The sequence below is a fragment of the Rhinatrema bivittatum genome, chromosome 16, assembly GCF_901001135.1.
Source record: "Rhinatrema bivittatum chromosome 16, aRhiBiv1.1, whole genome shotgun sequence".
NCBI classification, from domain to species: domain Eukaryota; kingdom Metazoa; phylum Chordata; class Amphibia; order Gymnophiona; family Rhinatrematidae; genus Rhinatrema; species Rhinatrema bivittatum.
In genome coordinates, this window is record NC_042630.1 from 7,199,943 (window position 1) to 7,226,489 (window position 26,547).

The following is a 26,547-nucleotide window of genomic DNA, read 5'->3' on the forward strand; positions in this document are numbered from 1 at the left end:
TGACAGGTGATTTATAGAAGGGGAGGGGGCTGCCACGCAGGGGGAGTGGGTACATGACCTGCATGAGAATCAGACCGCCGCAGCTGGGGGTGGAGGGGAATGGAGAGAGCAGGGAGGAGGGGGGGGGGACAGATGGAGAGGGAAGGAGGCGGTCTGGAGGAGAAGAGGAGGTTATGGCAGGAAGCAGGGAAAGACGAGAAAAGAAATATGGAAGAAAATGAGAAAAGACAGAGAGAGGTAAGCAAAGGAGACAGAGAGGGGAAAGAGACAGCACAGGGCAGGGACGGGGAAAGAGAAGACAAGGGGGGAAAAAGGAAGAGAGACAGGAAAGACACAGAAAGGTGAAAGACGGCAGGAATGGAAAACGAGATGATATACGGGGAAAGAGAGACCAATCTATGTGCCTCCTTCACGTGTCTCTCGTTTCCCCCCTCCGCAGGAGGATGTGAATGCTGAGGCCGTGAGATAAGCTCTTCTTACACTTCAGCACCCACCACCACCACCACCACCACACAACCTGGATGCCACGTCCTGCACAAGGAGAGCACTGCCTGTCGCCCCCGTCCCGCGCAGACCCGCATGGACAACGCCACGGACGGAAACAAGCTTTGCGCAGCCTCTGACGGCAGGGTCAGGCAGACGGGGAGGCCCCTTGGAGGAGAACCCAGCGTGGTGGTGGGAGGGGACGGAGAGAGACAGAGGGAAGACTTAAAGACAGAGGGACGTTCTCATGAAACCTCACCGCTGCCTCCCCCTCCTCGTCCTTGCCCTTGCCTGGTTCTGTGGATGCTGCCAAGGCCTACCTCCCGGGGGAGAGACTGCACTGGGGAAGAGGGAGAGGGCCCCGACCACAAACCTCGTGCCGGAGGTCACGCCGCGGTCCCTGCTGAGGTCACGGAGGAGCTGGGTCTGGAATCAGTTTTTTGTCATCGAGGAGTATGCTGGACCAGAGCCTGTCCTCATCGGCAGGGTAAGAGGATGACCAGTTGTTGCCCAGCATTCATATCACAGTCTGATATCTCGCGCATCGCTGTCTCCATGGAAGGGGATGAGGGAATCAGGGGTCTACAGGATATGGCCTTGTAGGGCACTTTTGACCAAGGCCTGAAATGTTCCAGTCATCTTGCTGGAACCAGTCACAGAGACCAGTGTGGGCCTCCTACTAGTCCTACATAAAAAATGATGTCAGATAACTATCACAAGGCCCATATAATATGCCCATGCCAGATGCAAAGCTATAGAGTAGGGGTTGGCGAGTCCTGGGGAGCCACAAACAGCCCTGGTTTTCAGAATATCCATAATGAGTATGCATGAGGTATATTGGCATGCGCCTCCTCCATTCCATATATCTCATGCATGTTCATTGCGGATGTCTGAATGCCAGACCTGTTTGTGGCGCTCCAGGGATGGAGATGTCAACCCCTGCTGTACAGCCTGCCCGATCTCAGGCATTAGCCCTCACATCCTTGCATCTAAGGGTCCTCTGAGCTCATCCCAGGCTTTCTGAAAGTCTGTTGCTGTTCTGGCCACCCCCACCCTCCCCCCTGGAAGGCTGTTCCTTGTATCTGCCAACCTTTCGCTGAAGAAATATTTCCTTATATTATGCCTGGGCCTAAACCCTTTGAGACTCACGTCATGGCCTCCCTTGTTCTAGAACTCAACTTTTCCAGTGGAGAAATTCGAACGACTCTATCAAATCTCTCCGCCCCTTTCCTCTTAGGGCGCATGCATTTAGGTATTTAAGTCTCATTTCATAGGGCTTTTGGGGCACACTCTGCACCATTTTTGTAGCCAGGTATGACCAGAAGAAAAGTATTAGTAACTCCTTTATCCTACTCCTTTCAGTGTCAATTTCCCACCTCGTCCTCTTTCTCATTTCCTTCTTTGTTTCTCTGGTGCCAGCTGCACACTGATGCAGATCGTGATGAGGGCCGGGCCCGCTACCTGCTGACAGGTGAGGGGGCAGGCACCGTGTTCGTCATTGATGAGAAGACGGGCAACATCCATGTAACCAAGACACTGGACCGCGAGGAGAAGGCACAGTACACACTCTTGGCCCAGGCTGTGGATCGCCAGTCTAACCGTCCCCTGGAGCCCCCCTCGGAGTTCATCATCAAGGTGCAAGACATCAACGACAACCCCCCGGTGTTCCTGCAGGGACCATACTATGCCACCGTGCCTGAGATGTCCCATGTTGGTGAGAGCCTTCTGCTTAAACCACAATGCTACCTACCTTCATTATCCATCACAGGTGCCTCCTGCTCTTTCCTGTACCTTTTCCTCACTATCCGCCATTTATCACACACTCTTCCTGTATCTAACCCTCACTAATCATCATCTATTGCACATTCCTGACATTTCCTATATTTCACCCACACTGTCTACCAAACACACTTCCTGTCAGCTCCTGTACCTCATTATTACAATTTCCCATTGCTCTGACAATCCTCCATTCATCACAAACACTGCTTCTGTGTGGTCTTGTGTTGGCACATGTTCAGTTTATTCATGTCAGGCATCTAAATGCAACATGCATTAGGTGCATAATTCCACAGTATAAGCATCTGACTCGGTGCCCCAATTGTGGGGTTTAAGGCATCCAGTTTCATTATGAAATACCACCCTCTTTTCCCATTTGCAGATTCTTATAAAATCGTGCTTAGAGGCACAATTGGATACCTTTGAAAATGTACTTCTATATGCCTGTGCCATGAATATAGATGAAACTGGTTGAGCACTACAACTGAAGTCAATGTCCATTATTATACTGGTTAGCGACAGCTTATTTACATATTTCAGAGGCACTGAGTTAGCATTGCACCAACATTGCAGCAGTACCACAACAATACAGTGCATTGTGATTTTAGTGCACAGGCACTGAAAAGAAGAGCAGTGGTAGAGAGGTGCACCACATAGTGCACTCACCTAAATTAAACAAATGGCAGTAATTCCATCCTGCGCGTTTGAAATCTGCACAGAAGACTTCCACCAGTAGATTATCATCCATTCTAAATTATAATGGAGCTCTTGGCCAGCCTGAAAAGGAGATAAAGGTACTTAGCCCCCTCTATTTATCTCCTGCTTCCCCATCACATTCCACTATGAAAAGCCTGTAGCACTTGGAGCTACATTTGTAGTACCAGAAGGAATGCGTGGATATAAAGCAAAAAGCCCTTTGTTCTTATGGATGCACCATCCACTTTCCAAAGGATGTGGTTTTAAGAAATGCATTGGCATCAATGATCTGCATCATGATGGTGCAAAGGCTTATGGAGGAACGCGTCAGCTTGACTACGGGGATGGAATGAATGGACTGAAAGGTCTGATCTGTTATGGATGAGAGCTGTGGGGGGGCTCTGTGGTGGAGATAGTAAAGTCTAGTGGATAGGGGGCATTGGTCTGTGACGAGGACTGTGGAGAAACAGGTCTGGTAGAGATGGTAGAGGTTCCATGATGGAGAAGGTGGAGGACCTGTGATGGAGACTGGGATGATTGTTTGGTGGAGATCATGGAGGTGGGTCTATGGTAAATATTTTATGATACAGATTATAAAGTTCCTGTGACAGAAATGGATGTTATTGTGAAAAGGAGACTATGAAGATGATGGAGATGGTTCTGTGGTAGAGATTCTATTATAGAGATGAAAGTTGTATAGTGGAGGTGTCAAGATTTAGTGATGAAGACCATGGAAGTTATATAATGAAGATGGAAGTTGTTGTATGGTGGAGATTATGGAGATAAGAACATAAGAGTTTATGTGGACTTTAGATAATGAAGATGAAAGTTGTTTTACGCTGGAGGCTATGAATGGGTCTGTGGTGAGTCTGATGATGGTTATGCTGGTAGCACAGTGTCCTGGGGCATGAAATCACAATAAAACAATATCCAGAAATGAATCAGTGTCAATAACGGAGGAGAATAGATTAGAACAACCAAAAATTCCTCCATTAACAAACATATATCATGATAAATAATGTCATGTTGATAAAGCCCATCCTACTAGACACTCTTGGTTATAAACCTTCATTTGCCTTTTCAATAATCATATGGTCACGGTCCAGTATTCAAAATTATTTCTTGATTTTTAATGTAATTTTGTAATGCACATAAAATCACTTATCATGGTCAAATATGAAGCAGATTTCCACATATTCACCCTGACAGGGGACCGTGTTTTGAAGTCTGATCTGCCTCAGGGGGTATTCAATTACATATGTAGGAGTCACCCAACGATCTCGTGTTGGATTTTCAATGCCAGCTCTTGCTGTCTCACTAATCTTCCACCATAAAAAATAAACTATTCTAGGGCCATGATTTGAAGTAGACTTTTGTTTTTATATGAAGAAGTTAATCCCTGGAATAATTTTCAATATTACAGAGGATTTCTTTGCAACTGAGGCTGTTTGTGCATTTCTGTCTTTCTCTCTCCAACACTTGAGGCTGTGTGCGTGTACATTCCTCTCTCTTTGAGGTACACTAAGGTTGTGTGTATCTTCCTGTCTCTCTCACTCTCTCTCTCTCTGCAGTACAGCGAGTTTATGGATACCTTACACTTGCTCTCTCTCTCTCTCACTTCCTGCATTTCACTGAAACAATAAGTACCTTTCTCGTGCTCTCTCTCTCTGCAGTACACTGAAGCTTCGTGCACCTTTAACTCTGCAGCATACTTAAGCAGGGCCGTGTCACCCATAGGCAGTGCCATGGCGATGGGGTGCTCCTTGGAAGCTACGCTGGCATTACAGCAAGCAGAAGCTGCCTTCTCTTGGGCCTGGATATTTGATGCCTTCAAAATCTGGCGCCCTGGGCCAGCTGCCTGTGTTGCCTATGCGTAAACCTGGGCCTCTGTGCACCGTCCCCTCTGCAGTATATTAAGGCTGTGTGTACTTTCATGTGTGCAGTATTCTGTGTGCTAGGGTTGCCACCTGGCTCCATGTCAGCAGGAACTACCTCCCACCTTTTCTCTCTGCAGTTCACTGAAGATATAGCTTCCACCCTCCTTTCTCTGCAGTACACTGAGACCGCGTGCACCTTTTTTTTTTTTTTTTCCCTGGGGTTGCAGGTACCTCTGTGGTCCAGGTGACTGCGCAGGATGCAGACGACCCCACTTATGGGAACAGTGCGAGGCTCGTCTACACAGTGCTGGAGGGGCAGCCGTTCTTCTCCGTGGACGCGCAGACAGGTGAGTCCTGTCGCACTCACACCTCAGGAAGGACAGAGAGGGGTCTGAAAGTGATTTTCTTGAACTTTTCCGGTTCCGTCTTTTGCTGTTTCATGGCGGGATCGTTGCATCATGTCTCCACCTTGCTCCCTTTCCTTAGCAATGGTGGCCTTGCAGGGAGCAAACCGATTGCCTGGGATCCCACAATTCAGGGATCCCCAAAATTATGCCATAAATTGCATTCCTCCAAAATTCATTAAAAAAAATTAAGCCTCTAGGGGCTGCAAATGTTCCTCTTATTCAGGGTCCCAACAACCCCTAAGGCCACCACTGCCCCTGGCCTGTTTTTCTCTCCTACTCTCTCTCTCTCTCTCTCTCTCGCTGGCCTGGTTTTCCTCCCCCTGTCTCTCTACGGCCTTCACTAGTGCCACGATTTTATTCCCCCCCAGGTATCATCCGCACAGCCATCCCAAACATGGACCGGGAGACGCAGGATGAGTACCTGGTGGTCATTCAGGCCAAGGACATGGGAGGCCACATGGGGGGCCTCTCCGGGACCACCACAGTGACCGTCACCCTCAGTGATGTCAACGACAACCCGCCAAAGTTCCCCCAAAGTAAGCATTCCCCTTCCGCAACGCCTCATCACCCCATCACATCCTTCTCCTCTGGCTCGGGCTCCGGAAGCTTTCTGGGGCCCTGACCGTGCGTTCGTGCGTTAACGAAAGTGATAGGAAGAAAGAGAACTGCAAAGCGCAGAGGTGGCGTTCACAGCCCCCACCCCCCGGGGGGGGGGGGGGGGAGGGAGTCCCGGTCATCGTGCACCCAGTGGCTGGATTTAGGGTCTGTGCTTGCAGGGTTTGGGAAGGAGCCCTGGTGCGTGACCCCCCCTGCCCCCCCCCTCCAGCTGAGGACTATCACTAACGATGAGCAGACTGAGCACAGAAGGAAAGATGTTCCTGATCCTCTCTCCGTGCAGAGTCGGGCTTCTTGCAATTTCTGTTTGGGTTTCTTGTTTGTGGCGAGGTTCTGTCCGTGCTCTGCGTGTGGTTTCTGTGTTGGGATCTGCCGTCAGCTGGCTTGTCCTGTTTTCCCAGCAGGGGGGGGGTGAATTAGTGTTACAAGGCCCCCCCAGTGTGATATTTGCAGTGCTGCTTTTTGCAAGGCAGGGCTGTTGCTGTTTGAGCTCTGGCAGCCGATGCCGTTCTGCTCTGGCAGGTTTGCTCTGTAGGTGCAGAGGTTTGCCTTACATCACAAAGTGCCTGGCAAGGGAGGGGCTCTGGGTCCCTGTTGCTGGGCTGAGACCAGAATCTGAATATTTCTCTTTGCACGGTGAGCGGTGAGGTGAGATGCCCTAGTTCTGCTCCGCATCCGTTGTCCGGGGAGTTTCTGTGAAGGCAGAGGATTTATTGCAGATCTGGAGACGCAGCATTTCTGCGAGGGTCTTGTTCCATTTGGAGTTAAGGAGAGGCCCTCCCCCCTCACTCCCACATCAAATTGGTTGAATTGGGATATAAAACAATTTTAATAACAGTTTTACTTGGGTTTTGAAAATGACTCTCTTGCCTTTTCCAGGTTCACCCGTGGGGTCTGTGATTTGGTTTGGCAGCTTCAGCTTCTTTTGCACCTCTCCCAGGTCACCTGCATGTGGCAGGCATTTGCTTTGTGGGTCATTTAGCCAAGGAGCCCTCCGGTACAGTGGGGGGGGGGGGGGGGGGGGTGATTGCTGCAGATACTGAAGAAGGGTTGGGGCTCAGAGCACATCCCTGCCTCACGCCTGCTTCCTTTCTGGCGCTGATGGGTTTCATCGTAGCTCGGGTCTGTCCCCTCCACCCCAGTTTCATGTCTCAGTCATTGTAGAGGTTCAGGCCGTTTAAGGAAACGTGGAAGCGTTCTCCCCAAGGGGGGGGGTGTTTTGCATGTTTGTAGGAATCTAAGGAAAGGTTTCTTTACGGACGCGTGGAACAAACTCCCCCGTGGAGGTGGTGGAGACGAGGGCAGGATCTGAAGTTAAGAAGGGGATGCAGGAGGGGAGTGGGAATAGCTGAGCAGATGGTGTGGACGGGCCGTGTGTCCGTAAGGTGAGGATGGGGGTCACTGGCTGGAGGAGGATGCGGGCCTGACCTGCCTGCAGGCTTCCCTGGGCATCCCCTGGTCTCCGGCGGTGTCTGATAATCTTCCATTGCGCTCTGCGCCAGGTTTAGATTCTCTCGGGTGCGCTTTCTGTGAGAACTGCGGGTTCGATCTCTCCCTTACTGAGGTGCCGGAAGCGTTCAGCCCCGGTTTCACCCTCCCGGATCGCTAAGCTGCTGTTTCTGCTGCCCTCCTTCCAGCTCTCTGTCCACCTTGTCCGACTCTGCCTGCTTCTCTGCCCGTCTCCATCTTCACCTCTTCCTCTGCTTCCCTCCCTGTTTGTCGCTCCCTTCTCCTCTCTCTTCCCTTCCTATCTCCCCCACCTTTGTCACAGAACTCTACTTACACAAGAAAGCAACATTAATGTCTTTTAAATAAATGGAAATGTTGTCTAATGAGTTTTAAAGTGATGGGCGCTTGGGGGATGGAAGGAGATTTAATTTTTAACAGATTTTAAGTGGTCCAGGCCAGCCTCTTCCACCGCCACTCAGCGCAGCTTTCCCAGGTGCGAGACAAAGCACTAGTCCCCCCCCTTTCCCCCCCCCCCCCAGATCCCCCCCCCCCCCGCCTTCCCACTGCAGCCATGGGGGAGCTGCATCTCTGAGGATGGGATGGGGGGGGGGAGGTGACAGAGAGATCACAAGCCCAGCCAGGAGAAATGGGCTCCGCGTCCTGCTCGTTTCCAAGGACCGCAATGAAGCGTGGGACGAGAGAACAACAGGCAGGTGAGGCAAAGCCAGAGACTGCGCTGGGAAGGAAGGGATCTCCAGTAAATATTCATGAACGCCATCCAGCTGTGCTTCCCAGCTGCCGCACGTCACAGGGCTCAGATCCTTCATCACAGCAAAAGCAGAATCCAGGGACGCAGCTCCTGCTGGGACACGAAGCTTCCTGCACACCTGCTGCTGCCAGAGCAGCCGCAGCCGGGGGAGGGAACTCACCGCTCCTGCTGGGACACGAAGCTTCCTGCACACCTGCTGCTGCCAGAGCAGCCGCAGGGAGGGAGCTCACAGCTCCTGCTGCTCCCAGAGCAGCCACAGCCGGGGGAGGGAACTCACTGCTACTCCCAGAGCAGCCACAGCCGGGGGAGGGAACTCACCGCACCTGCTGCTCCCAGAGCAGCCACAGCTGGGGGAGGGAACTAACAGCTCCTGCTGCTCCCAGAGCAGCCGCATGCGGGGGAGGGAACTCACTGCTGCTCCCAGAGCAGCCACAACCGGGGGAGAGAACTCACCGCTTCTGCTGGGACATGAAGCTTCCTGCACACCTGCCGCTGCCAGAGCAGCCGCAGCCGGGGGACGGAAATCACTGCTCCTGCTGCTCCCAGAGCTGCCACCGCTGGGGGACGGAACTCACTGCTCCTGCTGCTCCCAGAGCTGCCATAGCCGGGGGAGGGAGCTCACTGCTCCTGCTGCTCTCAGAGCTGCCACAGCCGGGGGAGGGAGCTCACTGCTCCTGCTGCTCCCAGAGCTGCCACAGCCGGGGGAGGGAGCTCACTGCTCCTGCTGCTGCCAGAGCAGCCACAGCCGGGGGAGGGAACTCACTGCTCCTGCTGGGACATGAAGCTTCCTGCACACCTGCTGCTGCCAGAGCAGCCACAGCCGGGGAGGGAACTCCCAGAGCAGCCACAGCCGGGGGAGGGAGCTCACAGCTCCTGCTGCTCCCAGAGCTGCCACAGCCGGGGGAGGGAGCTCACAGCTCCTGCTGCTCCCAGAGTTGCCCCAGCCGGGGGAGGAAACTCACTGCTCCTGCTGCTCCCAGAGCAGCCACAGCCGGGGGGAGGGAACTCACCGCTCCTGCTGCTGCCAGAGCAGCCACAGCTGGGGGAGGGAGCTCACTGCTCCTGCTGCTCCCAGAGCAGCCACAGCCGGCGGAGGGAACTCACTGCTCCTGCTGCTCCCAGAGCAGCCACAGCCAGGGGATGGAACTCACTGCTCCTGCTGCTCCCAGAGCAGCCACAGCCGGGGGAGGGAACTCACTGCTCCTGCTGCTCCCAGAGCAGTCACAGCCGGGGGAGGGAACTCACTGCTCCTGCTGCTCCCAGAGCAGCCACAGCTGGGGGAGGGAGCTCACCGCTCCTGCTGCTGCCAGAGCAGCCACAGCCGGGGGATGGAACTCACTGCTGCTGCTGCTGCTCCCAGAACAGCCACAGCTGGAGGAGGGAGCTCACTGCTCCTGCTGCTCCCAGAGCAGCCACAGCTGGGGGAGGGAGCTCACTGCTGCTCCCAGAGCAGCCACAGCCGGGGCAGAGAACTCACAGCTCCTGCTGCTCCCAGAGCAGCCACAGCCGGGGGACTGAACTCACTGCTCCTGCTGCTCCCAGAGCAGCCACAACCGGGGGAGGGAGCTCACAGCTCCTGCTGCTCCCAGAGCAGCCACAGCCGGGGGAGGGAACTCACAGCTTCTCTAGTCCTAGCCCAGAAAAGAAAGGATAAGTGGTAAGACAGATGAAGAGGGAGACAGGGATATAGGGATGAATGAATGGAAACTGAGGAATGGATCGAGTAATGGGATGAATGGATGAATTAATGGAGAGTAGGAAAGAGACTGAAGGGTGGATCGATTAGCAGGAGGGACTGCTTGCTCCAGAAAGAGTGAAGTTTTTCACAGAAAAACCTTGAAGCTAAGTGAGTTGTTAGGTTGTCTTTTTTTTTCCAATCCTCCGCCTCCTTGTCTCTCACACATTCACCACCTCCCCCATTCCTCTCTCCCCTAAAGATTTATACCAGTTTTCGGTGCCGGAAACCTTGGACCCTGGCTCCTTGGTTGGACGACTGCGGGCCCATGATCCGGATGTTGGTGAGAACGCGTTGATGTCCTACAGCATTCTGGACGGGGAAGGAACCGAGGCCTTCAGCATCAGCACTGACTCCCAGGGCCAGGAGGGGATCCTGATGGTGAGGAAGGTAAATACAGAGTTAGAGAGACAGAGAGGTCGGGGAGAGGGGACAGGAGAAGGAAGCCAGAGACACACACTCCGTCCACCATCAAGCACTTTGTGAGGTAACACAAAACATTGCAAAAAAAAAAAAACACGCTCGGCAGCTATGTAGCACGCCTACCATACCAAAACACAGTTACTCCCAGGACTTGCACAGCGACAACCCTACCTAGGAAAAGGCAACGCTGCAAATATCACTTCGGGCACCAGAACCCCAGCACACCTCCTACTGGGAAAAGAGAACAAGCCAGATTGCGATAGATCCCTACAGAGAAACTACACACTAGCAGAATCCCTCACCTCGGTCCCAAACACAGAGCCTGGACAGACCCTCGCCAAATACAGAAAAAGGGACCACAAATTAGAAATAGGAACGCGCAGACAAAAACTGAACTGGAAACCTCAAGAAGCCAGAGACTGCATGCAGTGCAACCTCAGAGAGAGAAGAGATGCACATTACCCAGAGCCGAGAGAGAAAATCACAGACTTCCCACAAAGAGAAATACATTTCCCCCTGCCCTGTGCAAAATTCAAAAAGAGAAGAGATTAACGTTCCCCAGAGCTGAGAGAGAAAATCACAGACTTCCCAAAAAAAGAAGGAGCAGGAAAAACTGCCTCTAATCCTGAGGGGAAAGGGAGAAACAGCAGCGAGAGCAGCAAAATCCGTGGGATCCTGCCCCCGGGCCAGAACCAGGATCTGAGCAGAGACAATCCGGACCAGCACCAGGACCTGGAAAATGTCTTTGGTATTTCTCTTCTGCATTTTGCAATTATTTACATCAATTTATGTATTAGTTTGGCAACATACAGACAGGCTGTCAGGCCAAAACAATTTCTTGAAAGTGAATCTGAGAGAGAGAAATGGAGGGGAGAGAGGTGGGCAAGAGAGACAGAATGAATAAATCAGACTTGGTGAGCAGAGATCAGGACCTGAGCTGCCCTTGGTGAAGGGATCAGTGCTCTATCACTCATCAGCCCTGTCACTAATTATACTCGTTAAGCAATAATTATGTCCTGCTCTCATCTGTACACTCACACCACCCTGCGGGAGGGAGGGAGGAGGGTTGCGGTGGGGGAGAGCCAATGCAAACTACTCGGGGTCTCTTTATTAACACCCAATTAGCACAAATCACAGCTGCTGCAAAGGGCAGGTCATCCCTTCCCTCTCTGTCTCCTGCTCTGCACACCCCAGCCCCAGTGCTGTTCCAGGGAGCTCGGTAGCACAGTAATGCTTTTCCCTCAGACAGAGCTCCAGCACTTTACTGGGCCCATCCACACCCAGAGGCAACACAGCACCTGCATGAAAGAGACCAAATCAGTATCATGACTGCATCCCTCCCCTCATCAGTGGCTCATTCTCATCCCCTCACGCCATCAGTGGTACCTTCCTCTCCCATCATCAGTGGTATGTTCTCCTTGCATTAATGTTTCCTTCCTCTCCTTTCATCAGTGGTACGTTCTAATCCCCTCATCCTATCAGTGGAACCTTCCTCTCCCATCATCAGTGGTATGTTCTCCTTGCATTAATGGTTCCTTCCCCTCCCATCATCAGTGGTATGTTCTTATTGCATTAATGGTTCCTTCCTCTCCCATCATCAGTGGTACGTTCTAATCCCCTCATGCCATCAGTGGAACCTTCCTCTCCCATCATCAGTGGTATGTTCTCCTTGCATTAATGGTTCCTTCCACTCCCATCATCAGTGGTACGTTCTAATCCCCTCATCCCATCAGTGGAACCTTCCTATTGCCCCATCAGTAGCATCTTCTCCTCCCCTTGCCTCATCAGTGATACCTTCCCCTCCCATCATCAGTGGTATGTTCTTATTGCATTAATGGTTCCTTCCTCTCCCATCATCAGTGGTTCGTTCTAATCCCCTCATCCCATCAGTGGAACCTTCCTCTCCCATCATCAGTGGTATGTTCTCCTTGCATTAATGGTTCCTTCCCCTCCCATCAACAGTGGTATGTTCTTATTGCATTAATGGTTCCTTCCTCTCCCATCATCAGTGGTACGTTCTAATCCCCTCATCCCATCAGTGGAACCTTCCTATTGCCCCATCAGTAGCATCTTCTCCTCCCCTTGCCTCATCAGTGATACCTTCCCCTCCCATCATCAGTGGTATGTTCTCCTTGCATTAATGTTTCCTTCGTCTCCTTTCATCAGTGGTACGTTCTAATCCCCTCATCCCATCAGTGGTACCTTCCTATTGCCCCATCAGTAGTATCTTCTCCTCCCCTTGCCTCATCAGTGATATAGTACTCTCTTTCCATCATCGGTATTCCCCTCCCTTGGCCTCCTCAGTGGTATGCGCCCTCCCTCCTTGCCCTATGCATGATACCTTCCCCTTCCTTTGCCTTGTCAATGGTACATTCTCCTCCCTCCTCAGCCCATCAATCATCCCTTCCCTCGCTTTGTCGGTGGTACCTTCCTCATCCTCACTCCATCAGTGTTATCTTTCCATTCCATCCCCCTTGCCTATTAGTGGTACCACAATGGTACCATCACCTTCTTTGCCCTCCCCCCATCAGATAACCCAGTCCCCTCTTAGCCCATCAGTGATTCTTTACCCATCTTACCCCATCAGCAGTACTTTCCCCTTTGTAGCCCCCTCAATGACCACCTTCAGGGGGTACCTTCCCCATCCTTGCCCCATCAGTGGTACCTTCCCCTCATCTCCTTAGTGGTACCTCCTTTCCCATCTCACCTTATCAATTCAGGCTTCTCCACCCTCGCCCCATTAATAATGGTACCATCCCCTCCTAGGCACTGTTACCCTAGCGAAACACACTTGAAAATGAAGCCAATGCAGACCTCTGGTGGCCACCCCTGGCGTTGCATCCTCTTATTAACCCATTATACTAACACCATGTGGCCACTGTTGGTACTGCACCCTCTGAAATTATTATTTCCGGCACCTAATTAAAGGTATTAAAGGAATGATGCACAAGGAGACAGCGACTTCACCCCTTCCTCTCTTCTCAACAAATTCCTACATAGGGAGTCAGTAACAGAGCCAGGTTGGGGGAGGGGGCGACTGACAGCAGGAAGAATGGTCTACTTTCTGTGTGTGCACATGTAACGCTGAATCTCTCTCATCTCATTCGCAAACCTGCTCCCTCCCCCCTCAACTTCCAGCTTTCTGTGTGATTTACTGGCGTCCTCTAATTGCGTTGCTTGTCCCTTGTTATTTCCTCTTGCACCCCACATCCATCAGTCTGCACGTGGCCTGTCGCAACGCACCGGGCTGTGCCATCCATCAGCCTCCAGTGGTAGGCACAGCGGCATGCCCACCGAAGGAGAAACGCCAGAGGATGGGTACAACTACACCACCAGAAGTCACAATACTGCAAACTGCAATTTATTTTAACTCAGGAAAAAAAAACAAAATAAAGAGAGAGCAGAGCATCTATTGAAGCAGAAAAACATCAATTCACAGAAGGTTATTGTCCATAACAGAGAATCTCCTCCCCCACTGCCTTACAACTCCCCCCTCCACAGCAAAGACTCCTCCTCAGCCAGCAACCCTTCCCTATTCCCTACAGTCCTCTCCATCTCCAGCAAGTGCCCATCCACAGACACTAACCTACAGCTACCCTGGCACCAGCTCTCCTCCAACATTCCCTACGGCTCCTCCAACTGCCAGCGCTCCTCCACCATTCCCTACAGCTCCCCAACAGTCAGCGCTCCTCCACCATTCCCTACAGCTCCTCCAACTGCCAGCGCTCCTCCACCATTCCCTACAGCTCCCCAACAGTCAGCGCTCCTCCACCATTCCCTACAGCTCCTCTAACTGCCAGCGCTCCTCCACCATTCCCTACAGCTCCTCCAACAGCCAGCGCTCCTCTACCATTCCCTACAGCTCCTCCAACTGCCAGCGCTCCTCCACCATTCCCTACAGCTCCCCAACAGTCAGCGCTCCTCCACCATTCCCTACAGCTCCTCTAACTGCCAGCGCTCCTCCACCATTCCCTACAGCTCCAACAACAGCCAGCGCTCCTCTACCATTCCCTACAGCTCCTCCAACAGCCAGCACTCCTCGGCCATTCCCTACAGCTCCCCAACAGCCAGCGCTCCTCCACCATTCCCTACAGCTCCCCAACAGCCAGCGCTCCTCCACCATTCCCTTCAGCTCCCCAACAGCCAGCTCTCCTCCACCATTCCCTACAGCTCCCCAACAGCCAGCGCTCCTCCACCATTCCCTTCAGCTCCCCAACAGCCAGCTCTCCTCCACCATTCCCTACAGCTCCTCCAACAGCCAGCTCTTCTCCACAATTCCCTACAGCTCCCCAACAGCCAGCTCTCCTCCACCATTCCCTACAGCTCCTCCAACAGCCAGCTCTTCTCCACAATTCCCTATGGCTTCCAGGCTACTCCTGCACACACACGTTTTTATACAATCCATGGAAATTCTCATTCATCCTTGACCTTCATTTCAAGTGTTCAAGGAAATTTTGCCATAAAATATTGCATTGCTTTTCCTTCATTTATTTCTGTTTTTCCCCCTTTTTCTCATAAGATAAAATATATTTTAAAGGAGAAAGATGTAGGCCTTTCTGTCACCCTCCTTTTCTTCATCTGTCCCTCTGTTATTTTGCTTACCGCCTCTTCTTGTCTTTCTGTCTCATTCTCTCCTTCCCCTTGTGCCTCTCTTCGTCATTTTCTTCCCTCCTCCCTAGCCCCTTGATTTTGAGTCCCGCAAATCGTATAGTTTTCGGGTGGAAGCCACCAACACGGTCATCGACCCCCAGTACATCCGGAAGGGGCCCTTCAAGGACGTGGCAACAGTGCGGGTGGTGGTGGAGGATGCCGACGAGCCTCCGCTCTTCTCGCAGTCCAGTTACCTGCTGTCCGTGTATGAGAACGGGGAGCCGGGAGCGCTGGTGGGGAGAGTCACTGCCACGGACCTGGACTCTCAGAGCAGCGTCATCAGGTAGCAGGAATCTCCTTCCCTGGCACCTGAGCAAAGACAGCAGCGGGCAGTGTGTGTGTGTTTGTGAGAGTGTGTATGATGGATCCTTGCACTGTTACTGTGTGTGTGTGTGTGTGTGTGTGTGCGCGTATGATGGATCCTTGCACTGTTACTGTGTGTGTGTGTGTGTGTGTGCGCGTATGATGGATCCTTGCACTGTTACTGTGTGTGTGTGTGTGTGTGTGCGTGCGCGCGCGTATGATGGATCCTTGCACTGTTACTGTGTGTGTGTGTGTGTGTGTGTGTGTGTGTATGTATGTATGTATGATGGATCCTTGCACTGTTACTGTGTGTGTATGTGTGTGTGTGTGTGTATATGTATGAATGATTGATGGATCCTTGCACTGTTACTGTGTGTGTGTGTGTGTGTGTGTGCGCGTATGATGGATCCTTGCACTGTTACTGTGTGTGTGTGTGTGTGTGTGTGTGTGTGTATGTATGATGGATCCTTGCACTGTTACTGTGTGTGTGTGTGTGTGTGTGTGTGTGTGTGTGTGTGTGTATATGTATGAATGATTGATGGATCCTTGCACTGTTACTGTGTGTGTGTTTGTATGATGGATCCTTGCACTGTTACTCTGTGTGTGTGTGTGTGTGTGTGTGTGTATATGTATGAATGATTGATGGATCCTTGCACTGTTACTGTGTGTGTGTTTGTATGATGGATCCTTGCACTGTTACTCTGTGTGTGTGTGTGTGTGTATGTATGATGGATCCTTGCACTGTTACTCTGTGTGTGTGTGTGTGTGTGTGTGTGTGTATGTATGAATGATTGATGGATCCTTGCACTGTTACTGTGTGTGTGTTTGTATGATGGATCCTTGCACTGTTACTGTGTGTGTGTGTGTGTGTGTGTGTGCGCGCGTATGATGGATCCTTGCACTGTTACTGTGTGTGTGTGTGTGTGCGCGTATGATGGATCCTTGCACTGTTACTGTGTGTGTGTGCGCGCGTATGATGGATCCTTGCACTGTTACTGTGTGTGTGTGTGTGTGTGTGTGTGTGTGTGTGTGTGTGTATGTATGTATGATGGATCCTTGCACTGTTACTGTGTGTGTGTGTGTGTGTGTGTGTGTGTGTGTATATGTATGAATGATTGATGGATCCTTGCACTGTTACGGTGTGTGTTTGTATGATGGATCCTTGCACTGTTACTATGTGTGTGTGTGTGTGTGTGTGTGCATATGATGGATCCTTGCACTGTTACTGTGTGTGTGTGTGTGTGTGTGTGTGTGAGGGAAGCTTGCACTGCCGCTGCCCGTGCTGTATCTGAACTAGGGTTGGGCACTGTGCATGTATGAGAAGGGGATGCAAAGTTATCCATGCTTTGCCTGTTCTGTGGTGGGGCAGCCACTCTTGCCCAACCATTTTCTTGTAATTGGAAAGTCCACTGAGTCAACATCTGGCAAGTGTGGCCACTAGTACTAGTAATAAGTACCCCAAGAGAACATAATATTGACCACTAGAATATATCATTGTCCAACAACGACTTGAGACAGTGGTGATCTGCAGTACGACTCACTGGTGGGCCGCAGGTAACATTTATTGGATCAATGATTTACCTAGCAGTGAAGGGAGAACAGTCTACAAGGCTCCCTGTAGACTGTATCTCCCTGTTAGAAGGATACCTGTAACAATTAATAGGCAAGGCATGTCTGCCGGCATATTGTTTACTGCTGTCTAAGAGGGCATTACGCAGTGTTACATTAGATCTTCCATTGTTGCTGTGCAGGTATTCAATCGATCAGCACACAGACCCTGAGAGGTATTTCTCCATCAACCCCCAAGATGGCACCATCTCTACAGCCATGGTCCTGGACCGGGAGACTGTTCTCTGGCACAACCTCACAGTGGTAGCCACCGAACTTGGTGAGAGGATGATAGAATTTCAGACCAGAAACGTCTGTCTGGTGCCAGCAGGAGGCGCTGTCACCAGCCTGGGGGGGGGGACCCCAGGACTGGGTGTGCAGAGACTGGAAATGTCTCTCTGGCTTCCCCACTGGGATTGGAGCAGGAGGGGGGCACCATCCTATTCTTTTGCATTTACCTTGGTCTGCTCCTCGATGTTTATGGGTCTCCCTGGAGCTTGGGAGCTGCAATAAAGCTGAAGTAAAGAAATTCAGCGTTCTTTCTAAAGTGGCTTTGATTCTTTGCAAGAGCTGTTAGGAGGGGCATAAATCAGGCGGCGGCAGCTGGGAAGGTGGCAGCAGGCTCACACTTAGGGGTCCCTGACTGTGGCAGCAGGAGGGAAGGGGGGTCCCCTGCAGGGAAAGAAGAGAGATTTATTTTCTCTTCAGCCAGGACAGAAGCTTGGGGTTGGGGAGGGGAGAGGAGAGGAGGGGAGGGGTGTATGGAGGAAATCTCTACCAGGGAGGGAGCTATGCCAACCAAGCACCAGAAGAGAGGGCTGGCGAGAGAGAGCGAGAGAGAGACACATACGTGTGGTGATATGTATCGATGCAGCTCTGTGATTTCAGGTGGGTGCATGCATGCTGCGGTGTCCACCTGTCTGTGTCAGCGCAGGGTCGCATGCTTGCACATAACTGCACGCGCCTATGCAGTTTCCCGTTTCTTTGGATGGCCTCGTACATCTCTGACCATCTGGCTGCACGTTTGCCAAGGATCACAAGGGATTATGTTGGGGCCTGCGTGGTAATGAATTTCAGGAGCCAAACTTTTGGTTAAAAAATATATATATCTATATATATCTCACTTACAATAGCGCAGACTTTGAGCCCATGTTAAAGCCACTCTGCGCTCCTGCATATTAATTGGAGGCATTAATTAATATCATCTATTTGACTATGAAATATGCTGTCATCGCTCACCACTTCACACACGGATATAACCGTCTACTGAATAGCCAAGCACATTTGCAAGAACATTAGATATAAGGAAGCCATCAAGTTTGTTTGCACGAGGATTTTAAAATTATCTCCTAACAGGCTCTCTGCCAAAACAGCAGTCGATGGCCCCTAGTTAACAGACAGCGAGTGGATAATGTTATCTGGGTAAGTTTAAGCAGATAGTGGAACTTATCCAGATAAGTTTTCTGGTTCTAAGTTATCTGAGTCATTTTATCCCGGGATAAGTTTAGGGTAGCTCCTTATGCGGACCCACATGTCTGCATTAATTGAGCTGGATAGCACTCAATATGGATTAAATATTTTAGTCCACTCTCACCCCACCTCCAGCCCAGCTTGCTCTTTGTCTGGCTAATTTCATGTGCACTGAAATTTGATGCACAAAACGTTATCCTGATGGGGGGCAGTGGTGGGACGGGCAGCTTTTTAAGGGGAAGGCTTATGCAGGTGATTGCCTATCTTACTCGCATGAGTCTTACTTCATAGTAACGTAACATAGTAAATGACAGCAGATAAAGTCCAAAAATGACCCACCCAATCTGCCCAGGTTGCATTCATCCTCTTGTGTTAAATGCGCACGTAAAGTTCCCAAATACAACCCAACATCAACTCCCCGCCTTGGATCTTCCATTCAACCTCCCAACGTTCTTCTCACATCCATCCCAATGTTGGCTTCGTCATCCTCTCTTGGATCCCTGATGCAATAATACTGTTGCTGTCTGGGGATGTAACTGCTGCCCTGTGCAGGTTACCCCGATCTGCTTCCTACGGTCGATCTCTTCTGAGGTCCGTATTCAGACACAGGCCGGCTAGCAAAGTTAGCCAGATAAATGTATCCGTCTAACTTTGGCAGTATAATTCAGAGGTGAAACCACACTAAGCTGAATACTGGAGTTAGGCAGGTAACTCAACTCCTCCCAGCTACGCCCCTGGAACGCCCCTAACTTAGCTGGATAAATTCTAGCCACCTAACTTACCAGCCGGCTAACTTCTGAGTTAGCCGGCTAAATGCTTTTGAATATGGACCTCTCTATGTTTATCTCACAGATTTTTTTTTTTTTTTTGTAGTTTTGCTACCATTTTTGTCCCCACCACCTCTTCTGGGAGTCATTCTGCTACTCTTTCGATGAAAAAATATTTCCGAGTCTTCTCCCTCAAAGCTTCCCATCTACCACTTCCCTTCTGTTGACAAACATTTACCTCCTGTCCACCTTTTATACCTTTCGGGTTTTTAAATGGCTCCATCATATTCCCCCCATCTCACTCCTCTCCAGTACACAAGTTCAGGTGCAGACCCCTAACCACTGTGGCTGACTCTGTCTGAGATACAGAGCAGTGCAAAAGGATTTGCAGCACTGTTTGAGGAGGTATAAATGGGGTGAGTTATGAAATCCTTTAATAACACTTGCACATTTGGTAGAGACGGCCATATCCGTGTTGGTGGCATTGAAAATGGTAATGCTTTTCACACCGCACTCCCGGTTAGCGCTTCCAAAAGACGTATGTGAGCTCAGAGTGGGCTGGACGGCAGCTCCCATCCTCCTCCTCTGTCAGCTCGTTCGTGTGGCTACGTTCTTGTGATCGTCCGGTGGCGCTTTGCGGAAGATCTCATAGTCGTGCCTCTGCGATTATATGGGGGTTTTTTTTGTGTGCGATCAGACGTTGGCCTGCGCGGCTCTGGCTCGGCAAGTGATCCCGAGTCCACGCGGTTACGTGCGCGTGGTTAATGTGCTCGCCGGCGATTGTGCTTGTGTCTGGATGTGACCTCCTGGCTTCCTCCCTGTCTTTGTGCCAAAAAAACCCCCCACTCCCATAAAAATGGAGGTTTAAAACAATTCAATTTGTTGAAATAAAATAATTTTAAAAAGTCACACCTAAGTGCAACATTTGATGTGTGTGAATAAAAAAAACATCCAAATAAAAAAAATAGCCCACTCGAACATGAAATAAGCAGTGTGGTGTGTGAACGCTTCTTTAAATCTTCCTTCCCATCTCTCACTTTCTGCACATGTTGTCAAACGGTGCACTTAAGGGTGACCTATGTGTGTTCAGCTGCTTTAAAAATCAATAAGGAAATATTAAATTAAAGAGAAAAAAGAGCGTCAGACCATGCACATAGGCTTCCTTGAGGAGGGAACCTGGACAGCAGGAAGTGCGAGGCCGCAGCAGGCCGAAGAAGGAACTACTGAACTGTGAATTGAATAGGCTGGCAAAGAGGAATTAGGAGTTTTCAACAACAAGGTGATCTGAAATTGTAGTGTTTCCTGAGACACTCTAGGTCAGTGGCACTTAAATCTTTTTTTGGGTCACAGACCCCTTTGAGAATCTTCTGAAAGCTATGGACCCCTCCCCAGAAAAATTCACATACACATTTTTTTTTTGCGCCCACAGACCCCTGAAGCTCATCCATGGATCTCCTGGGGGGGGGGGGGGGGGGGGTCCATGAACCCCAGGTTAATAACTCCTGGTTGTAGAGCTAAAGAAGGTTGCTTTGCATCAAGAAAGAATTGTGGTTGCCATATTAGTCCACTTGGATATAGAAACATAGAAACCTCACAGCAGGAAAAGACCATATGCCCTATCCAGTCTGCCCACCCACCCAACTAATTTAGCTTTACGATTCCCATCACTCCCTCAGAAATCCTCTATGTTTATGCCAGGTTTTCTTGAATTCAGACAGTTTTTGTCTCCACCACCTTCACTGGGAGGCCGTTCCATGCATCCACCACCGTCTCTGTAAAGAAATATTTCCTAATACTACTCCTCAGTCCTTTTACCCTCATCCCATGACTCCTTGTTCAGCAGAGTCGCTTACCTGTAACAAGTGTTCTCCAAGGACAGCAGGATGTTAGCCCTCGCACGTGAGTGACATCATCGGATGGAGTCCCGACACGGAAAATGTATGTCAAAGTTTCTAGAATGTTGACTTGGCACACTGAGCATGTCTAGCATGCTCTATAGCAAGCGGACCACTCGTGGGGTCTAAAGACTCGTCTCAGCCTGTTTCCTGGCCAGGTATATGGCCCTGAGCATCATCCGGTGGGACAGGGCCCATGACCAGATCTGTACCACTTCCTGACATACCACACAGCTACCTGGTAGTTGGTTTGGATCAGGACAACTTTGCTGGACAGCCGATCTCTGAAAGCCCATAGCGCGTACCTGATCTAGGAAGTTGATTTGACAACAGCTTTCCTGAGCAGACCAGAGAACCCGGGTGCTGAGCCCATCTACATGAGCTACCCAGACCAGGATGGATGCATCCGTGGTTAGGACAATTTGGGTAGGAGGACGTTGAAAAGAGATCCCCCATTCCAGATTTGAAAGTACCCGCCACCAAGACGACAAGTCCGAGAGAGACGGGGTGACTTGGATGCCATCCTGGAAGTTCTGCATAGTCTGGCACCACTGCGACCTCAGAGTCCATAGGGCTTTGTGAATGTGTAATCTTGCCAAAGGAGTGACATGGACGGTTGTGGCCATATGTCCCAAAAGCCTCAACATGTACAAGACTGACACCTACTGGCTCTGCTGAATCTCTGCTATGATGGTCGTCAAAGGGACAGGTTTGACAAGGCAGGAAGGCCTTGGCGTAGCCATGTCTAGCAGGGCTCCTATGAAGTCCAATTGAAGTGATAGGCCAAGATGAGACTTCAGGTAGCTGATGACGAGCCTAAGAGACTCCAACACCTGGATGGTCAAGCACATGGACCTGACAGCCCCTGCCTGAGATGTGCTCTTACCCAGCCAATCTTCCAAACAGGGGAAAACATGCATCCCAGCCTGCAGAGATGCACCGCCACCATGCTCAGGCATTTTGTGAAGACCCGTGGGGCTGACATTAGCCCAAAAGGCAACATCCGGTACTGGAAATGCTGTTTTCCCACAAAAAATTGGAGATACTTCCTGTTACTGGGAAAGATCTCAATGTGAGTGTATGCATCCTTTAGATTGAGGGAGTATAGTCAGTCCCCTTTTTGCAAAAGGGGGATCAAGGTGCCCAGGGAAACCATCTTGAACTTTTCTTTTTTTAGAAATGTGTTCACAGCCTTTAGGTCTAGGATGGGACGGAGTCCTCTTATTCTCTTTGGAATCAGAAAGTACCTGGAGCAGAATCCCCGCCTTCTTTGCCCTGGTGGGACAGGCTCGACTGCTCTGGCTATTAAGAGGGAGGAGAGCTCCGCTAGTAACTCCTGATGCGCTACTGGCCCCCAAAATGGGCTTGGAGGGCAATTTGGTGGGACACCCAATAGATTCAATTGGTACCCTTGATGGATGATGGAAAGAACCTTCAGGTCCGAGGTTATTCTGGGCCACTGGTTCGCAAAGAACCACAGCCTGCCCCCAACCGGCGGGTCCAATGTCCAGGGTACAGGCAACTGGCCTATGCTCCCTATGACCCAGTCAAAACCCCACCCTTGATGTTGACTGAAGTGCCGGCTGGGGCTTGGGGGCTCTCTGCTGCCTGGGACGGCCATGGGAACCCTGATGGTATTGACGGGAGCGAAGGGGCAGAAAATAGTACTTCATCTAGTGAAAGAAAGACTTCCTCTGTCCCATTTTCGCCAGCCTCCTAAAACCACATTCCTCACCCTATCTACGAAGAGATTCTCCCCAGTACATAGCAAGTTGGCGAGTTGTTCCTGTACCTCTGGTTGGAGATCAGAGGCCCGCTGCCATGCATCCTGCGGGTGCCGATTCCCACCTCAGAGACCCTCGATGCTGTCTCGAAAACATTGTGTTCATACCGTTGCATGTAATCACATTTTCTGTCTCATCCTAGGTACTTGTGTTGCGTCTTTTCATGTGGTTCTGTGTTCGTACTTATATAGTTATCACTGTGTGTGATCCCCTGTTGGTATTCATGTGGTTACATTTGTGCCTGCACAGCTTTGTGCTTGCATGTGCTTGGAGGTGCACATGTAGGATGTGAACATGTGTGAATCCAGGTCCATGTCCACACGACTAAATATGATCTCGTTGTTGTGTCCATGTATATGCATGCTCACATGTGATCCCATGCTTGTAGTCATGCAGTTACAAATTTGTCGCCATGTGGTTACGTGCCTGCATGTGATCCCAGACTCAAGTCTATCCTGTTGGGTTTGCGTGGGATATCCGGTTCATATCCTTGCAGTCATATGTGCACGTGTGATCCCATGTTTGCGTCTGCGTGGTTGCATATTTGCTTTGTTGTTTCAGACAGCCCCTCCCAGGCCTCGCGTGTGCAGGTGGCAATCCGGACACTGGATATGAATGATAACGCCCCTCAGTTTGCAGAGGTCTACGATGCATTTGTGTGTGATAATGCGCAGCCTGGACAGGTGACCTGAAGCAGGATGGGCAGGAGGCAGTTACAGAGTTCTATTGCCCTGATCTCAACATTCCTCCCTTTCTGCAGTCCCATATTCCTCATCTACGTTAACAGCTATTCTTACCCCATGACCCCCATCATTCACCAATTCTCACCCTCCCCGTTCACCCATCCACTCTCAAAACTCTACATCTCCTCACCAATCTATTCGGTCTTGCCCTTTTACATCTCCCCGTCCACCCATCCAGTCTTACCACTCTATACCTTTTCTGCCAGTGCCAACCCTTCCACTATCACCACTCTTCATCTCTCTGTCCACTCATCCAGTCTTGCCAGTCTTCACCTCCCCATTCATCAGTTTCACTACTCTACATCTTTACATAAATCTTTCATTCACCCACCTATGCACGTAATCGTACCACGACCTATCCATACAATTACAGAGCTTTCTCTCCATCTCTCTGGTATCCATATGTTCTTCCCATTGCACAGCTCTCTGGCCTTACTTTCACCCTTTCTGTTCCTGCACCTCTCCAATTTCCATCGTTTTGACGACAGCTCGTTTCCTTACAGTTAATCCAAACAGTCCGCGCTGTGGACCATGACGACAACACCAACGCTAGCCATTTTTTCTTTCGAGCTCCTCCAGGCCTCGCCATGGATAGGAACTTCACAATCCGAGATAACAAAGGTAAAGGCTGACACAGCATGCTTAATTCATCACTTCCAACAAGGAGTTCTCGTTGTCATCCTCACGCACTCCCTCCCAAGCTCTCTCTTTCTTCCTATTCTATTACTTTCTGGCTCTTTTCATTTTTCTGTTGCAAAAGCTCTTCCTGTATTTTTACTCTCTCTCTCTCCCCTCGGTTTTCATGTTCTCTCTTGCCCTTCTCCATCACGCTTATCTCCTTGTGTAGTTACTTTTCTTTCTAACCCCACTTCCACTTTCTGTATTCCTCTCTCTTGCTCTGTCTTTTTGCTTCAGACTCTTTGTGGCTTCTCAGTTCCATGCTTGTTACCACTCTTGCTCATGCATGCTCCCCTCTCCTTTAGGCTCTCTCCGTTCTTTCTCAGTGTCTCTTTCCTGAGCTAGCTTTCTCACACTCTCCCTGCTCTGTCTGTGCCTCTCTCTTTTCCTCTTTTCTAGCCTTGCTCATGCCCTCCCTTCTCTCCCTTGCAGATAGCAGCGCCAGTGTCCTGTTACTGCAGAACCGCTTTGCCCAGGGCAAAAAGGATGTTTATCTTGTGCCCATTGAGATCACGGACAGCGGGCAACCCCCTCTTAGCAGCACCAGTACCCTGACTGTCAGTGTGTGCCGCTGCAGGCTGGATGGCACCATCCAGTCCTGCAACATGGAGGCCTACTTCTCCCCAGCAGGACTCAGCACAGGAGCCCTAGTGGCTATCCTCACTTGCATTATCACTCTCCTGGGTAAGTTCCTTCCTACTCTTTCTTTTTTCTGAAATTACCCAAGTTGGTGGGAGTAGGGAAATGTGAAAGCCATCCTACCATGGCCACCAACTCACTGAGAGACCCAGAGACTCATCTTCCAATCCCATTACTGCCACCACCTCTTTGTTAGATCCGGAGGCTCAGCCTCTAATCTCACCACTGCTACCAAACTCATTACGAGATCCAACAATCTAGCTAGTAATCCCAATACTACCACCAACTCACTGTGATCCCCCAAAAACCCAGTCTCCAATATCACCACTGCCACCGGTACCCACTCATTGTGAGACTCAGCAATTTAGCTTCCAATCCTAGACCCAGCTTCCACTATAGTAATCACTGGGGGAGTGGGATTGAAAGCTAGAAACAAATACTAAAAGCCATGCACAGCTACAAGGAAGAGAGGAAAGAGAGAGGCTTGGGCAGGATAACTAAGAGGAAAAAGTGAAAGAAGAGACAGAATGAAAGAAAAAACACCAAGAATGGGGGGAAAAAAGAAAGAAGGGAGGACATGAAGAGAAGGAATAAGCAGAAAACATGGAATGACTGGCTGTTATGCTCCTTCTCCCTCCTGTGATCTCCCGTCTCTTTCCTGTGACTAAGCAGAATGAATCCTCGCTCTGTCCTGGGGCTGTCCATTGTGTCTCTTCTTTTTCCTTCCCTCTTGGGACAATTGTGTCTCCAGTCCTCTTTCCTGTGATTGACCAGAGTCTCGTCTTTCCCTGGGACTAACCAGAATGTCTCCTCTCTCTCTCTCTCTCTCTCCTGGAACCATCATGTCCCTTCTCTCCTGTTACTGACTGGTTTTTCTTCTCTCTCTTTTGTGATGGACCATTCTGTCTCCTCTCTCTCTCTCTCTCTCTCTCTCTCCTGGAACCATCATGTCCCTTCTCTCCTGTTACTGACAGGTTTTTCTTCTCTCTCTTTTGTGATGGACCATTCTGTCTCCTCTCTCTCTCTATCTCCTGGAACCATCATGTCCCTTCTCTCCTGATACTGACTGGTTTTTCTTCTCTCTCTTTTGTGATGGAGCATTCTGTCTCCTCTCTCTCTCTCCTGGAACCATCATGTCCCTTCTCTCCTGTTACTGACTGGTTTTTCTTCTCTCTCTTTTGTGATGGACCATTCTGTTTCCGATCTCTCCTATCTCCGCCTATTTTGACCTCCAGCCATCGTAGTCCTCTTTGTGGCCCTGCGCAAGCAGAAGAAGGAGTCTTTAATCATCTACGAGGAAGAGGATGTGCGGGAGAACATCATTACCTATGATGACGAGGGTGGAGGTGAGGAGGATACGGAAGCCTTTGACATTACTGCACTCCAGAACCCCAACGCCTCTGCCACCGCTGCGGGACCTGGCATGGCAGGGGGCTTCTTCCTGGCCACAAGGCGGGATGTGCTGCCGAAGCGTAAGACGTTAGAAGCACGGCGGCACAAGATGGCTGCCTCTTTCTCCACTGCTGGTGCTAGGGCCTTGGATGTAGAGCAGTTCCTGGCTCTGCGACTGAGTGAGGTAGATGAGGACCCAGCTGTGCCACCCTATGACTCCATCCAGATTTACGGCTATGAAGGTCAAGGGTCATCAGTGGGCTCCCTTAGCTCTCTAGAGTCAAGTGCTGGAGAGTCAGATGCCGGCAGCTATGAGTACTTGAAGGGATGGGGACCACGCTTCCAGACCCTGGCAGACATGTATGGAGGGAATGAGCCCACATTATAG

At 50.5% G+C, this 26,547-nt stretch overlaps 1 protein-coding gene across 1 annotated transcript; it reads left to right on the forward strand.

Annotated features, from left to right (window-relative positions):
- Positions 1-502: 502 nt before the first annotated feature.
- Positions 503-26,547, forward strand: CDH24 (cadherin 24). Its single transcript, XM_029581418.1, has 11 exons — positions 503-970; positions 1,903-2,197; positions 5,060-5,179; positions 5,608-5,775; positions 10,010-10,197; positions 14,910-15,163; positions 16,935-17,071; positions 23,269-23,390; positions 23,954-24,071; positions 24,561-24,812; positions 26,003-26,547. Exons 1-11 carry the CDS (start codon positions 731-733, stop codon positions 26,545-26,547), a joined length of 2,439 nt encoding a protein of 812 aa, XP_029437278.1. The 5' UTR covers positions 503-730.

What these genes read in the sequence shown, in the direction of transcription:
- CDH24 (XM_029581418.1), top strand. Translation starts at nt 731, where the DNA reads ATGAAACCTCACCGCTGCCTCCCCCTCCTCGTCCTTGCCCTTGCCTGG. An exon ending in CCCGCCAAAGTTCCCCCAAA is followed by an intron (nt 5,776 to 10,009) that starts GTAAGCATTCCC and finishes TCTCCCCTAAAG; the next exon opens with ATTTATACCAGTTTTCGGTG. An exon ending in AGTGGTAGCCACCGAACTTG is followed by an intron (nt 17,072 to 23,268) that starts GTGAGAGGATGA and finishes TTGTTGTTTCAG; the next exon opens with ACAGCCCCTCCCAGGCCTCG.